The 16331-nt window shown below is 44.4% G+C and overlaps 2 protein-coding genes across 2 annotated transcripts in view; one reads left to right on the plus strand and one right to left on the minus strand.

Annotated features, from left to right (window-relative positions):
* Nucleotides 1-8047: 8047 nt before the first annotated feature.
* Nucleotides 8048-15233, minus strand: ARL6IP6 (ARF like GTPase 6 interacting protein 6). Its single transcript, XM_077320019.1, has 4 exons — nt 14753-15233; nt 13376-13429; nt 12387-12519; nt 8048-10153 (listed from the first exon to the last, which is right to left on the minus strand). Exons 1-4 carry the CDS (start codon nt 15078-15080, stop codon nt 10060-10062), a joined length of 609 nt encoding a protein of 202 aa, XP_077176134.1. The 5' UTR covers nt 15081-15233; the 3' UTR covers nt 8048-10059.
* A 126-nt stretch (nt 15234-15359) lies between these two features.
* The window catches only part of PRPF40A (pre-mRNA processing factor 40A), a 31630-nt gene continuing 30658 nt past the window's right edge, over nt 15360-16331 (plus strand). The window contains exon 1 of the mRNA XM_077320018.1: nt 15360-16100. Coding sequence (XP_077176133.1) covers nt 15669-16100 — 432 coding nt within the window. The 5' untranslated portion in view covers nt 15360-15668. The remainder of the gene's footprint in view (nt 16101-16331) is intronic.

Here is a 16331-nt window from a genome sequence, read left to right on the forward strand (position 1 = left end):
TAGTGCCTTAAGATCAGTTTTTCCCATCCCAGGCCTGTACGTCATTCCTTATTGCAGCAAAGCGGTGTGCCAACAGACATTAGCAAGAGGTAGAGAGAAGAGAAGATGTAGGGCTGCCAACCTCCAGGTAGGCCCTGGAGATTTCTGGGAATTGGACTAAAGGGACAGACGGCAGAGATCAGTTCCCCTGAAGACAACGGCTGCTTTGGAGGGGTCTGCCAAGGCATCGGTCGAAGTCTCTCCTTTCCCCAAACCCTGACAATCCACAGGATCCTCCCCCAAATCCTCGGGAATTTCTCAACCCAAAGTTGGCATCCCTATTTGTAGCCAATACTATCTTTTATAGTAAACACTGATCATTGCTGGAGGGCTTTCAAATGGAATGGGTCGCATCTCTGCTAACAAAACAGGCTGCATTTCCGTATTTGAAATGATGAGATCCTTTCTGTCCAAGGCAGTAAAGTCATTAAAAGATGATGTCATCCCAAGACCACAAATAATATCAGTATTTGCTGCCTGCCCAGTTGCAGTGTCCCATTTACTGAGTCATCAAGTCCAATAAAAGGCTATGCTTTTATTGCCCTGTTTTTTAACCCGTACATTTAATAGATATATAACCCATATTATACAAAGGAGCACTGAACACAGGAGAGTATTAAATGGAAGGCTGTTACGCATAGGAGTAGAAGAATAAGGAGAAGCTCTACCCCATTGATGCTCAGTAATCATTTCAAGGAACACAGGATCGCCAAGAGTTGGACATGACTGAATGGCTGACATCATCATCATGGCATTTATGCTCCACTGAAGTCCCCTTCCCAAACTCTGCTTCCTCAGGCTCCACCCCCAAAAATCTCCAGGTATTTCCCAACCCCAGATGGGCAACCCTAATTACTCACCCGTGGGATCACAGAAGCCACGGACATTAAAGCATGCCTTCTTGATTGCACTGACCTGATCATGCTTTGCTTCTTTCCTTGAAATGTATAGTCCCAGCGGTGCCCATGGGACCATATTGTATATCAGCAGCCTGCATTTCACAGCTGTATCCAAAACAAGATTCCAGGTTGGCGAGGGAAAGGGTAGAATACAGAATACTCAGTGGTAGAATACAGAAAGCCCCAGGCTCAATTCCCCACCTGTCCAGTTAAACAAATCAGGTGTTATGAGATGTGCAATGCCTCTGCCTGAAACTCTGGAGAGCCCCTGTCAGTCAAGAGACTAACCTCGCTGGCCCAGGGGTCTCATTCAACAGAAGGCAGCTTCCTGTGTGTTCAGGTGGGTTCCTTGTATAGCCTTCGTCCTTGTACAGTAGTCTTGTACGTAAAGGGATTTCTTCCTGATGGAGAAGCAGTCAGCTATGCAAGTCCTCCACCTGCAGTCTAAACGGTTACATTAAAAAAAAAAATTGTTCTCTCAAATACATTTTTTCCCAGACTGGTGATGTGCAAGATTCTCCTTTGACCACAATTTGGGACTATATACATGAAGAAAAGGAGCAGCATATTCCAGGATATTTTGAGGGAAGTAAGGATGAGAAGTAATGTGTTTAAATGCAATGAGTTGGGTGAGGTTTGATTATTCATCAGTGTTTGGTGGCGTTGCTTTCCTGGGTGAGTAAGGAATTGTTTGTAACTATTTATTCATTCGACAAGCAACTTATAAGGAAGTTGGGAAAAGAGCACCTGCCTGGCTTCTAGGAAAAGCTACATCCCACCCGCAGGCACACGTGGGCTGGTTTTTGACTGGGTTGCGGTACTCTGATCAATGAGCAGAAAGGAAATGAGGGCACTGATGAATGCAGATAATATCACTGTCTCCAAAAAACAGGTTTTGAAGAAAGGCCCCGAAAAATGGTCAGAATCGGTTAGGTTCTGCTTTTATTTCCTTGTTTGGGGAGCTGCCTTGAGCAGGTCTCTGGGGACGTACATTTTCTAAATTGTTGTTGTTAGGTGCGAAGTCGTGTCCGACCCATCGTGACCCCATGGACAATGATCCTCCAGGCCTTCCTGTCCTCTACCATTCCCCGGAGTCCATTTAAGTTTGCACCTATTGCTTCAGTGAGTCCATCCAGCCACCTCATTCTCTGTCGTCCCCTTCTTCTTTTGCCCTCAATCTCTCCCAGCATTAGGCTCTTCTAAATAAAACAAACTAATTCCCAAGATCCTTGATAGAGGCCAATTAAAGCGAAACTGTCATAAAACCAATATTCGAGATAGGGATGAGCCTTGAATATATGACAGCCCATTCTCTGTGCTATGCTTCTGCTTTTTCTTCTAAGAATTAGGATATACCTGGTTCCAGCCCCAGTTACAAGTAGCCGCACCTAGCAGCGCTGTTTTATTTCTAATATCCTATGCAAGTAATATCCTATGCAACCCCCTTCAAGGATCGCTGCCTTGTTGTGGCAAGGGGGCTTGCGTAGTTCAGTGAAGCTATGAGCTATACCGTGCAGGGCCACCCAAGACGGACAGGTCATAGCTGAGAGCTCTGACAAAAGGTGATCCACTGGAGAAGGAAATGGCAAACCACTCCAGTATCTTTGCCATGAAAACTCTATGGACAGTTCCAATAGGCATAACGATATGACGCTGGAAGATGAGCCCCTCAGGTCGGAAGGTGTCCAATATGCTACTGGGGATGAGCAGACGGCTAGTACGAGTAGCGCCAGAATGAATGAAGCGGCTGGGCCAAAGCCGAAAGGACGCTCAGTTGTGGAAGTAACTGGTGGCGAAAAGACAGTCCGATGCTGTAAAGATTTTTATTCCATAGGAACCTGGAACGTCAGATCCATGAATCAAGGCAAGCTGGACGTGGTTAAACAAGAAATGACAAGACTGAACATCGACATTTTAGGAATCAGTGAACTAAAATGGACAGGAATGGGTGAATTTAATTCAGATGACCATCAGGTATACTACTGTGGACAAGAATCTCGCAGAAGAAATGGAGTAGCCTTCATAATCAATAAGAGAGTAGGAAAAGCAGTCTTGGGATACAATCCCCAAAATGACAGAATGATCTCAGTTCGAATCCAAGGCAAACCATTCAACATCACAGTGATCCAGGTCTACGCTGCTGAAGAGGATGAAGTTGATCAGTTCTATGAAGCCCTACAACACCTTCTAGAAGCAACGCCCAAAAATGATGTGCTTATCATCATGGGGGATTGGAATGCTAAAGTAGGAAGCCAAAAGATAACCGGGATAACAGGCAAGTTTGGTCTTGGAGTACAAAATGAAGCAGGGCACAGGCTGGTAGAATTTTGTCAAGAGAATACAATGGTCATAGCAAACACTCTTTTCCAGCAACCCAAGAGACGACTCTACACATGGACATCACCAGACGGTCAACACAGAAATCAGATTGACTATGTGCTCTGCAGCCAAAGATGGAAAAGTTCTATCCAGTCAATAAAAACAAGACCAGGAGCTGATTGTGGTTCAGATCATGAGCTTCTTGTTGCAAAATTTAGGCTTAAATTGAAGAAAGTAGGGAAAAGCACTAGGCCACTCAGGTATGAACTAAATCATATTCCCGACGAATACACAGTGGAGGTGACAAATAGATTTAAGGAATTAGATCTGATAGACAGAGTGCCTGAAGAACTATGGACGGAGGTTCGCAACATTGTACAAGAGGTAGCAACTAAAACCATCCCAAAGAAAAAGAAATGCAAGAAATCAAAATGGCTGTCTGAGGAAGCTTTACAAATAGCTAAGGAGAGAAGGGAAGTGAAAGGCAAGGGAGAAAGAGAAAGATACACCCAACTGAATGCAGAATTCCAGAGAAAAGCTAGAAGAGATAAGAATGCCTTCTTAAATGAACAGTGCAAACAAATAGAAGAAAACAATAGAATCGGGAGGACCAGAGATCTTTTCAAGAAAATTGGAGATATGAAGAGAACGTTTCATGCAAAGATGGGTATGATAAGGGACCAAAATGGTAGGGACCTCACAGAAGCAGAAGAGATTAAACAAAGGTGGCAAAATTATACAGAAGAACTATACAAGAGCGAGCTTAACATCCCTGATGACCACAATGGGGTAGTTACTGTCCTGGAGCCAGACATCCTGGAATGTGAAATCAAATGGGCCTTAGGAAGTCTGAGCAACAATAAAGCTAGTGGTGGTGACAGCATTCCAGTTGAACTATTCAAAATCTTAAAGGACGATGCAGTAAAAGTGCTACACTCAATATGCCAGCAAATTTGGAAAACTCAACAATGGCCACAGGATTGGAAAAGGTCAGTTTACATTCCAATCCCAAAGAAGGGCAATGCCAAAGAATGTTCAAACTACCGCACCATTGCACTAATTTCTCATGCTAGCAAAGTTATGCTCAAAATCCTACAAGCTAGGCTCCAGCAATATGTGGACCGAGAACTTCCAGAAGTACAGGCAGGATTTCGAAGAGGCAGAGGAACTAGAGATCAAATTGCCAACATACGCTGGATCATGGAGAAAGCTAGGGAGTACCAGAAGAACGTCTACTTCTGCTTCATTGACTATGCTAAAGCCTTTGATTGTGTGGAACACAACAAATTGTGGCAAGTTCTTAAAGAGATGGGAATACCAGAGCATCTTATTTGTCTCTTGAGAAATTTATATGCAGGTCAAGAAGCAACAGTGAGAACTGAACATGGAATCACTGACTGGTTCAAAATTGAGAAAGGAGTTCGGCAAGGCTGTATACTGTCGCCTTGCCTATTTAACTTGTATGCAGAGCACATCATGAGAAATGCCGGATTAGAGGAGTCACAAATTGGGATCAAGATTGCAGGGAGAAATATCAACAACCTCAGATATGCAGATGATACCACTCTAATGGCAGAAAGTGAAGAGGAACTAAAGAGCCTGTTGATGCGGGTGAAGGAGGAGAGTGCAAAAGTTGGCTTGAAACTCAACATCAAGAAAACAAAGATCATGGCATCCGGCCCTCTCAATTCCTGGCAAATAGAAGGGGAAGAAATGGAGATAGTGACAGATTTTATTTTCCTGGGCTCCAAGATCACTGCAGATGGGGACTGCAGCAAAGAAATTAAAAGACGCTTGCTCCTGGGGAGGAAAGCTATGGCAAATCTAGACAGCATCCTAAAAAGCAGAGACATCACCCTGCCAACAAAAGTGCGTTTAGTCAAGGCTATGGTCTTCCCAATTGCAATGTATGGCTGCGAAAGTTGGACCATAAGGAAGGCCGAGCGTCAAAGAATTGAGGCTTTTGAACTCTGGTGCTGGAGAAGACTCTTGCGAGTCCCTTGGACTGCAAGGCGAACAAACCGGTCAGTCCTAGAGGAGATCAGCCCTGACTGCTCTTTAGAAGGCCAGATCCTGAAGATGAAACTCAAATACTTTGGCCACCTCATGAGAAGGAAGGACTCCCTGGAGAAGAGCCTAATGCTGGGAGCGATCGAGGGCAAAAGAAGAAGGGGACGACAGAGAATGAGGTGGCTGGATGGAGTCACTGAAGCAGTCGGTGCAAACTTAAATGGACTCCAGGGAATGGTAGAGGACAGGAAGGCCTGGAGGATCATTGTCCATGGGGTCGCGATGGGTCGGACACGACTTCGCACATAACAATAACAATAACAATAATGCAAGTGAAAGGGGCTACGAGATCTGTTTTCTTGGTGCTTTGTATCACATTACCACTAGGTGGCAGCAGCTCACCATGCTAGCATTCCTTCAAAAGAAATGCTAACTAACTCCTGAAAATTCTTGGCTCAAATAGCAGGCGTTCCTGACACTTCCCCGCGACAAACCGTGTAACGCTGGCGATCCTGAAGGCCCTTTGAACTCTGCAAACAATGTGCAGCATAGAAAGAAGTCCTTGTTGAGCCAGTTGAAGTACAACAATGATTTCAATTGCAATTATGTTGATTTGTGCCTTTCGGGATGTTTACGTTCAGCCTGACAGAAAATAAATTCCACATCATAGTAATAAGATTCTGTATAATTATGAAAAAATAATTCTGAGCACAAGATTTATTTATTTATTTAGATTTATTTAGACCCTGCCTTTCTCCCCAATGGGGTACCGCAAATGGCTTACCTCATTCTCCTCTCCTCTCGTTTACCCTCACAACAACCCTGGGTAAGGTAAGTGATGCTGCTGGCCAGGCCGAGATCCCCCAGCTTGCAGCCATGGCAAGTGGTGGATCTGTGCCTACATTTCCCGGATCCTGATCCAGCATTGCTTTCAGACTGCATGTCTGCTGCCTTACCACTCTGCGCCACAAGAGGCTCTGAAAACACATTAGGGAATTCTTAATTTAACTACGCTAAATACACATCCACTATAATGCCCTGTCGGATATCTTTTGCATCCTTTCAAATCATGTACACTATAGATCTTGCATCTTCCAACAGCATTCTGGTCAGAGGCTTTGTTGATATATGTCTTTGTTCCCTGCTTTTCTCCTCAATGGCTCACAATTTGTTTACAGACCCAATTCAAGGTGCTGGTATAGACCTATTTGTGTGTGTGTGGTGAATCTTTGTATACAGGCACTGCATATTGGAGAAGTGGTGCATACTGGGAGAATTGCTGTGTTTTGCCAGTTAGTGTCTGTTACCAGAACATCTCTGCATCAGGCAGGCTGTGAATACCTCTGCTTCTTCTAAGTACTTGTGTGTTTGTGACAGAGCCTGTAGTTGAGTCTGCATGGGGCTTTTTATCCTCTCCCAGATCAAATAAATCCCTCCTACCTGCACTGTACCTAATTTCTATCTTGATTTTGGGTGCTTTAAATTTTCCCTCTGCAACATGCATGATTGATCAGCAGTGACCCTACCTTTCCCCCATTATATCGAGGAGCGGATATAACTCGCTATAACTGATCAAGCCGCTTTGAGGTCTCCCAGTGTTAAAGTGTAGATCCACATTTTGCCAGATTAACATCCTCCCCGCTGACATAGAGAAGCAGTCCGTCCCTGATTGGCTGGACATCAGTTCAAAGACTTCCTGGATTCCGGTTGCAAGACTTTCCTCCCAAGATTTTTGCCCTCCTTTTGGAATCCGTTTTAAAGTGACTGCGTTCCAGAATTCCAGTTTTCTCAGCAGAGACTTGTCTCGTTCTGTGAGGCTGCTGCTGGTTTGGCCCCCCAGCCCCCCACCCCGCTCAGCAGTCAAGAGAATAAAGCACACTCCTTTAATGCTGGCTGGACTTCACCCCCCTCCCACTCTGCCCTCCCCACTCTGAGCCTCCCCAATCAAGTGCGGAACACTTTCTGTTTCAATTTGGGGGAAAGCAAGGAGGAAGACCCAGGTTCAAATCAATCTGAATTCAGCAGGATCTACAATTGAAAAAACAAAGTACGTGCAGAACCAGCCCTTGTCTCAGTAAGTTACTGTAACAAAAAGAAGTGTGTTATGATCAAAGAATGTGTGAAATTGAACCTAGGCTTGTAATTACAATCCACCAATTGAGAAAAGCCCGTTGGCTATACAAGAAATGTACTTCATGGTTGTTAAGTGTAAATATAAGTAAACGTCTTAACAAGAAAACTGCATGATTATTTCAAGAAAAAGAGTAACTGCCCAAGCGAAAAAACTACACAAGCCATATTGTCTCAAAATAAAACTTCCTCACTTACTTTGCTTGGGATTCTGCTAAGTCTAAAGGTTCTCACACAGATGTGATCTCATATTCAAACAAGGGCATTAGTTTAAATCACGCACCCAGCCCAAAATCCATTTTTTACAACACTATACAGGTTGAAACAAACAAACCTTAAGCACTGCCTACTCCAATATGAACCTATCCAACCAATGTAGTCAATCTTCAGAGGCTCTTCTTTGGGGACAATGACCATCTGAGGATAGATGGGCAGCAGCCACAGAAAGGACCTTCTCAGTTCTGGCACTGAAATTATGGAACTCCCTCTCCATGGACATCTGTCTATCCCCCTCAGACATGGTCTCCTAAAAGCAGCAAAAGTTAAGCCGCAACCCTCATATAAAGAGGCTAACAGAAAAGCTATAGACCGCTGTAACCCTGCGGTTATGCATGGAGAGATTTACTAACACACACACAAACGAGTATCGCTCAATTATAAACAAAGGCAATTTATTTGCAGAAAAAATTCTCATACATAAAAATATTTACAGAAAAATATGACAAAATGAATTCAAGTCAAAATGCGCTTATTTATACCTGAACAAATTATACACTTTATTAAAAGTGTGCAAGGTTTTTTTCAATACCCAGAAGCTTCATACGCACACAAAATCTGTGTGTGAGAAGGCACTTTTGTTTGCTCCACAGTCAGATGGGAGGAGGTACCAATCTTGGTCCCAGCTATGGACGCTGAGTAGCACAGTACAGTATTCTGAAAGGTTGTCTGACCCTTAGAAGCAGTTAAGGTGGGGGAAGCTGCAGTAGAAACTGGGGATACAAATATCCCAGTGATTATGCTCATTTCTTTGGAGCTAAGCCATGATGAGTCTTCAAAAAACAACCACTTAATTACGAACTCCTGGTTCAATTCAGATCAGTATACTTTATAACTTCCCGTGTCCTAACAATTTACAGTAGTGTTTTTTAATACTGTAGATATGTTATAGTTGTGCTGGTAAGGAATAGCCCTGAACGTTCAAGCAAATAAGCAAAGTATCATTGGGACAATTAAGAAATCCGATTACACTGAAAACATGAATGAAACCAAATACACTTGGCATCAATGATCCATGAACTTTTGGGCAGAAATTAATGGGTTTTCTTAGTTTTATATATCCTGATCCTGAACGGAAATATTTTTTTGTATTCCTATTAAAAAGCTGCATTAAAAACCCCAAATCCTTTGGCATTCATGATGGAATACGTTTGTTCCTGGAAATCAAAAGATTAGGAGCCAGTAATCATAAAAAGTTATGCTATGTTTCTGCCAGTCAATCAAGTTAAATATGAGCAGGTTTTAGTAACAAGTCCTTTGATTTCAAGTGGAAAGGTTTTAACACATTCTCAAGTCCTTCACTTGAAATAAATGTGGTTTATAAGAGCTCAGCTTCTGCTGGATTATATCCTAAAACCTGAGCAATAAAAATCATGAAGTTAATTCATCACAAGTGAGCTTACTATTGGACGCACCTTTGGGTGAAAACACTTTGGCTGCATTCAGACATGGGAATTTGTTTCTTCAAATTCACATTCTGATTTATGGTGTCTGTCTTTAAAAAACTGGGGTTTGTTAGTTGGTGCCAACCAAGACTATAAACTAAAGCTTGAAGCCAGTTTTTTAGACTCAGTTTTTAGACTTAAGTTTTTGTTTGTACTAACACTTGGATTCAATCAATTCAATTTACCCTACAGGAAGACAGTTGTTATTCTGGTTATCACCAACCACCTGGACTTCCAGCCTTCTTGTTCTGCATAAATGGTGAAAATCAAAAGCAAGTCAGCAATTTCCACAGAAATGTTAGTCTAGTAAGAGATAGCACTTGTTTCTTGTATTTGCCAACCTACACAGGAACCATGTCAGGCCATTATAAAATACAAATCATTTAACAGCATGTGACATGGAGAGTAGATGCATGAGCTTTAATCCCCCTACAGAACTGAAACGGTAACAGTTAACAAATGGTATCACTCCAGAAATATAAGCCCTAACTCAATCTGATTTTAGAAAGCATATGCCTCCATTTTCAGGTTTTTGCCACATGGGGAAAGTATAATTCTAAGAATTTAACAGCAAATGGAACAGGATGAATTAGTATTTGAAATTTCATCTGACATGGCAGGGAAGTTCCTAAGTATTAACCCAGTGCACATCTTCAGCATTCTAACAGTGCTAACCAAAGCATGTTCTCATAATATGGTCACTACACAAACGGAAACTGTGTCACTGTGGCAACTGCTTCGTGCACGGAGACATTTTGTCTGTTACGGCTGTCTGCCAGTTCGTCTCTAACCATGTGGTTTGTTTCCATGCCATTGCCAGCTGCTTTTTCAAAGTTTTAGCAATTGTGCAGCAAAACTAATTCTGAAGAATGTGACCTGTACATTGATGCATACGTGGTCTTCATTTCGTCATATATTGAGAAAACCACAATCCATGCAGTCTAAAGGAGACACCATACCACTGTGAGAGCTGCCACTACGCCATTCAGAATGGCCATACTATAGCCCACATGAAAGGAGTGCCCAGTCATGCGCCTGGAGAGAAAAGCAGAGAGTTAATTAGGAAGTGAGAAGAACAAGGAGAGTAAAGCAATATCTAATTTCTAAAATGAACCGTCTAGTTGATTGGAAATGCAATAAAAACAAGTTTACTCATAATATTTACAGACTTCCTACATAGTTACCTTTTTTAAAAAGCAGACAATAAAATAGATACCCCAATTAATTCAATCCCCTTTTTGACAGATCATTAAGTTTCTCACAGACTATAAAGCAGAATTTGGTACAGCCGTGAGATGGCTGGCTTTTTGACTTCCAGGAGAAATTTAATCAGAAGGCTCTCATAGGTGGCTGAGTGCTTTAAATGTCTAAAGTGATGTGACAAGGGACCAAATATACAATTCCTATTCTAAACAGCAAGTTCACACGGTAAGAGTATGTGAGAGCGTTTCTACCACATTGTCAGAGCACAGACATTTGCACAACTGTTTTGGTTGATATTGAAATCTACCAAAAAAGAATGGCAGGTGATAGGGCACCAAATCACACTCTAGAAGGCCCATCTAAATTTAGATAACAATAAACAGTTAAGAAGCCAACACTCCATTAGTCCACGGAGATAACTTTATACAGCTTGGGTAGTAGCGCCAACTCAGATTGCATTTCAGTAGCAAAAAAGTGTTGTTGGACTATGGATCTAGCCCAACCCCTACCCTTTTCCAACAGCTGAACTGGATCTAAACCTACTGAGGACAATTTTTTAATTATCCTGGAGAACCATGGTAGGTATGACATCGTAGAAAGAAACTGCAGTTCAGAGTCCAGACAACTTTATATGAACTTTAGCCAAACCGGAGTTTCTACCGCAGAAAGACCTGCCTCATGTTTGAGAACAGCATTTGATATACATTTAGGGACATTAAATAAGACCCTGAGGAAAGATTACTGCACTCTCCCTAGCATGATGAAGTTGTTATACAGTCCCAATTGAGCTCAATATAAAAGTTGGGATGAGGATTTAACCATAAACAATGCCAGCTAGAATACAGCCACCTCCTCTTGGCCTGAAAAAAACCGAGAACGATGTTGGAGCTCCTTTTCACTGAATGAACTATACAATGAATATGAGTGGCTTGTTTCCCATTATACTGGAACATAACTCCCAGATAGCTAAAGGATTTAACTTGTTCAATTTGATGTCAATTCAGGCACATTTTTTAAACCTAGAGTTAAATTGCATTATCTTAGTTTTTGTGCAGTTGATTCTTAATTGATCTGCTTGGCAATGCTGAACGAACACACCTAGTGCAGGTTTTAAGTCTATTCTGGTTTGGGATAGAATGACTGCATCATCTGCATACGTTTTGGAGCATGTGTATCCTTTATCCTAAGGCATGTAATAAGGGATTTGATATATATTAAACAAGATCTGTTCATATTATAAGCAGACATAGTGGTTGTGTGTTTTTGAGGGGATGGGTATTTTCATTTTCAGTTGCAATCCTTGTCCATCTAGGTTGGCTTTCCCCCTCTTCTTCCTGCAGGCCGTTAACCTGCGCAGGGACACAGGTACAAGCCATTGGCCCTTAGTCAGGGGCTTATTGAAATAAATAAATGAGGTCTACGGAGACTGCATACCTTTTGCGTCATTAATGTTTGATAACTTTTTTTATAGTCCAGCTATTTCACATTTTTAGTCTACTATGCTGCAATGTGTCAATTGTAAATGGATTTTAATTCTTTTGAAAGGGACAATTCATAAACAGAGTAGTAGTAGGAATAGTCGCTTTATTTAGAATAATAGTAATATATGAAAGCTCACATGCACTCAGCTGGCCAATTTTACAATATTTTAATTAATTGTTCTTTAGACAAATAGTGTTTGTCATTATGCTACATGAATGTGTGACGGCATAATTTGATTAATAGGAAACACACAGGATTCAAAATATGATTAATAAATAGCCATTTATGGAAGTATAATAAATAACAGTGGATGGAAGCATAAAATAGCCTCTTTGGATTCAGCTAGGGCAGAGTCAATGGACACAATATAGTCAAAATACAAGGTTATGCCAATGAATACTGTAGCTAATTAACAGATACTTAAGCATACTTTAGCTAGACTGCATGATGCTTCCAATCTAGTCCTAAGCATGTTTATGCATTTCATTCTTTTCACTGAACATAAGCATGCACACCTCCATTAGTTTTGGTGGGTAGCTTGCTAGGACCAACTACATTTCAGTTTCACTCAAACAGTACTTACTTGAACCGTGCAGGTGATAGTGGAGTTGGAGGGAACATTCCTGGTTCAAAGGAGTCAAAATAGGTCACTGTCCAAGAAAAACTGCAACATGACAGACCCGACACTAAAGCAAGAATAAGGAGACTCCAAAATCCTTAAAGAAGAAAAAAATAGTATTGTAAATAAAAGCTCAAAACACAACTTCAGGCAAAATGCCTCAACAGCACTTCTGGAAAGTCCGCCTGAATAAACAAGCACAAAACTGAGAAACCCCATTGAGATGTATTCTTAGGCAACAGATCATAGGACTGGAGCCTTTGCAGTTAAGTACTATACCAGCATTTTCCCCCATTACATCTTTGAAAGGTACTCATTAATTTTAAACAGAAAAAGTTGGTTAATGACGTAATGATAGGTCAGGCAGCTGAGATAAAACACTAATGTAGTCTGAAACACCACTACAATACTACTGTGACATTGCATTTCTATAATTTCATATTTGCAACTAAGTTTTGTTAGTTTGCAACTACTTCAGGATACAATCTATGTTAGTTACTATGAAATATTACTAAGTCCCAAATGTATTTATGGAAAGCATTTATAAGCAGCTTGTCAACCCTGATAGGGTCTTTAAGGCAGCAAGCATCAGCCATTAAAATGTTTAAAATATTGGAACAGTATTTAAAATTTATGTATAAATATTTATATTTAAGTATTAGAATATGAATATTTAATAATGCAGTAGAGATACAAACAGCAAACGCATACAACTAGCAAAAAGGCTCAGTAAGCCGTTACGAGATGTGAGGCAAGCAAAAGTCTTTGCCTGCTAGTGGAAGACAACAACAGAAGGCTGAAGGACATAAAGATACCACTAAACAAAATAGTTCCTTTGAAATACTACTCTTTTATCACACAGCATATACTAATGTAAGGCCAATGAGTCAAAACATGAATGGATAAAATCCTAAACAATCAATTCCCAAATGAAACCACCAGAATGGTCTTACCTAAAATATTCGTTTCTAAACTGTCATCAGTCTTCCCTTTCTCAAATTGCAAGTCTGCAGATTAAAATAGCCAACAATGAATTTTTATAATTTGAAACATTTAAAGAAAACATAGTTGCCCTACAGTAGTTTTTTTCCACAGGAAATTTACCAACTTTGTTGCGTGACTTGCTACAATACTTTAACTATGCTTAATTAAACCTACTAAGCTTCAGTCTTGTATTACTTTGTGCAGCTAATGGGGACCAAAATGGTTTGTAATGTTCTTCCCTCCTCCATTTTATCCCCACAAACCCTGTGAGGCTGAAAGTGTATGACTAGCCCAGAGTCATCTTACAAGCTTCCATTGCAGAATGGGGATTCGGAGCAGAATCTCCCAGATCTTGTCCAACACCCTGGCCACTAAACCTCTCTGGCTGTTGAAATTATCTTCATTCCTTTACCTCATACTGATAAGCTTACACGGGTGATTGCAGTAGAAGGGGAAGACACATACAGGCAACAGATGATGATTATGATGTTAACCACTGAGTCACGTCCCAGTCTTAGTGATCCTATGGCTCAGCTGTTTCCACGTCTTTCAAAGTTGCACTGCATTTTAGTTGTATAATTTTATGGTCAGAAAATGCAATAGAACTATGCAAAACAGAGCAGTTAAATTAAGGAGTTATCTCACTGTTGCTTTTCTTTTACCAAAGGCTAAAGAAATCTGGGATGTTCCTGTATAGAAAAACACACAGCTAAGGAGGAACAAGTATAGACAGCATTAAGATGAAACACCAGGGAAACGTCAGCACAACTTGTTGGCTATTGTGAAAAACACGTCTGCATGATCCACTGCCAGCACCCTTGTATTACAGTGGTGGCATAAAACTCCTCTTAGGTAGATCCAGCCTCTCATTCTGCACAGGTTGGATAATGCACTATAGACGTAGTGGTTAGGAGTGCTAACTTATCATCTGGCGAGCCGGGTTTGATTTCGTGCTTCTCCCGCACATACAACCAGCCGGGTGACCTTGGGCTCGCCATGGCACTGATAAAACTGTTCTGACCGAGCAGTGATATCAGGGCTCTCTCAGCCTCACCCACCCCACAGGGTGTCTGTTGTGGGGAGAGGAACGGGAAGGCGACTGTAGGCCTCTTTGAGCCTCCTTCGGGTAGGGAAAAGTAGCCTATAAGAACCAACTCTTCTTCTGGAAGACCCCCTGCTGCAAAAACACCCTGAGAGTGCTTTAGCCCAGGGTAGCCAACCTGTGGTCCTCCAGATGTTCATGGACTACAATTCCCATGAGCCCCTGCCAGCAAACATCTGGAGGACCACGGGTTGACTACCCCTGCTCATGTGTGCGGACTGGGGTTCCACCCTCCCGCACTCACCTTTCAGCACCAGGCAAGCAATAGCCAGGACGAAGGCGAGCAAACACACGGCCAGGAGGCAGCACAACACGGAGCAGGCCTGGCTGGGCCAACGGCGCGCCGACCCGTCTCGTTCGTGGTGCGCCCGAGCGAGGCCAGCCCGGGCCGTGGAGGCGCCGCACAGCCCCCCGGCGGCACCCAGCAGGCCCCCGCCGCCCTCCTCCAGCTCTGCCTGGAGGCTCCGCGCCACCGCCGCGTGGTCCAGCGGCCAAGGGCTGCGGGCAGCCTCCGCACGGGCGCTCCCCCTGCGGCGGTCCGGCCAGGCTTCCCCCGCGGGAGACGCCGCCATGACAACCGAGTGGAGACAATGCGCACGCGCGGCGCGCACAACGGCGCCGCTGACCTCCGTCCTAAAGCGCCCTTCAACCGGAAAGGAAAGAGCAGGAAGGCGGAACAAAAGGCGCGAACCGGAAAGAGAAAGGCCGAGCGGACCGACGCGAGCGCCGGAGGCCCCGCCTCTTCCTCCTTGACGTCGCCCGTCGGCTCCTTCCCCTTCCTCCCATGCGACTGTCCCCTGGAGAGACGCGGCCGAGGATGTGAGGCGCTCTCCTTCCCTCGCAGCCCCTCCCCCGCCCCCAGGCTCCCCCAGGCGCTTCGGAAGGGGCGGGTCTCGGCGTCCGCTGCAGGCGCCGCGGGGCTCCTGCGGCCTCCGTAGCCTCGCTCCCACCGCCCCGCTCGTGGGCACGCTTTTCCCAGCGTCCTTTGCGCGCGCTTCCCTTCTCCTCCCCCCCCCCCCCTGTGCCGTTCCGTCCGTACTTTCCATTCCGCCTCCCCTCCGCGGAGCCCGCCCGCCCCTCGCAGCCCCGCGCGCCTTCGGCCTAACGGTCCCGCGTCGCGCCCCTTCCCCCCCCCCGGCCTCGCGGGAGGGGCGGCGGCGATGTCCGGGGGGGACTCGGGGGCCGCCGCGGCCTCCCCTCAGCCGCTGCCTTTCTCCCTGCCCAAGCCCCCGCCCCTCATGCAGCTCAACCCCGCGGAAGGCGTGCGGCCCGTGGGGGCCCCCGGCGCCGAGCAGTCGCCCAAGAGCGGTCGCCTGGGTGGACGCCCCGACTGGCCGGCCGGGAAGCCCGTCAGCCTCCTGGCGCCTCTGCTCCCGCCCAGGGGGGAGCCCGAGCCGCTCCTGCCCTTCGGGCCCGCCTCCCGCCAGCCGCTCCGGGGGAGGCTGCTGGGCAGATGCGGCGGAGGAGGAGGGGGCGGCGGCGGAGGGGGCAGTCTCCTCAACCCTGCCATGCGGCCCGGGGGAGGCGGCGGAGGAGGAGGTGGGGGCGCCGGAGGAGGCGGCGGCGGCGGAATGGGCCGGGAGTCCCTGATGGTGAGTTTAGACAGCTTCCTCTCGCGATCCTGGGGAAGGTTATTTCGCACACTTCGGACAATGCACTTTAAAAGCAGTGGGTTTTTTTGTTGTTGTGTTCAAGTTTCACACAGGAAATCCCAGCTGCAAATGCGCATTTAGAGTGCGTTACCCGACATGTGCGGGATAAGCTAGGATATGCATTCATTTTCCAGACATTTTTAGTGTGATCTTCAACATTATAGAAGAAGA

Source organism: Paroedura picta, chromosome 2, assembly GCF_049243985.1.
Source record: "Paroedura picta isolate Pp20150507F chromosome 2, Ppicta_v3.0, whole genome shotgun sequence".
Taxonomy (NCBI): domain Eukaryota; kingdom Metazoa; phylum Chordata; class Lepidosauria; order Squamata; family Gekkonidae; genus Paroedura; species Paroedura picta.

Bases quoted from the DNA above. Each gene is read 5' to 3' on its own strand.
- ARL6IP6 (XM_077320019.1), bottom strand. From the start codon at position 15,080: ATGGCGGCGTCTCCCGCGGGGGAAGCCTGGCCGGACCGCCGCAGGGGG. The intron at 13,430-14,752 runs GTGAGTGCGGGA...TTTAATCTGCAG, and splicing joins TGCTTGCCTGGTGCTGAAAG to ACTTGCAATTTGAGAAAGGG. The intron at 10,154-12,386 runs GTAAGTACTGTT...TTTTCTCTCCAG, and splicing joins CTATCACCTGCACGGTTCAA to GCGCATGACTGGGCACTCCT.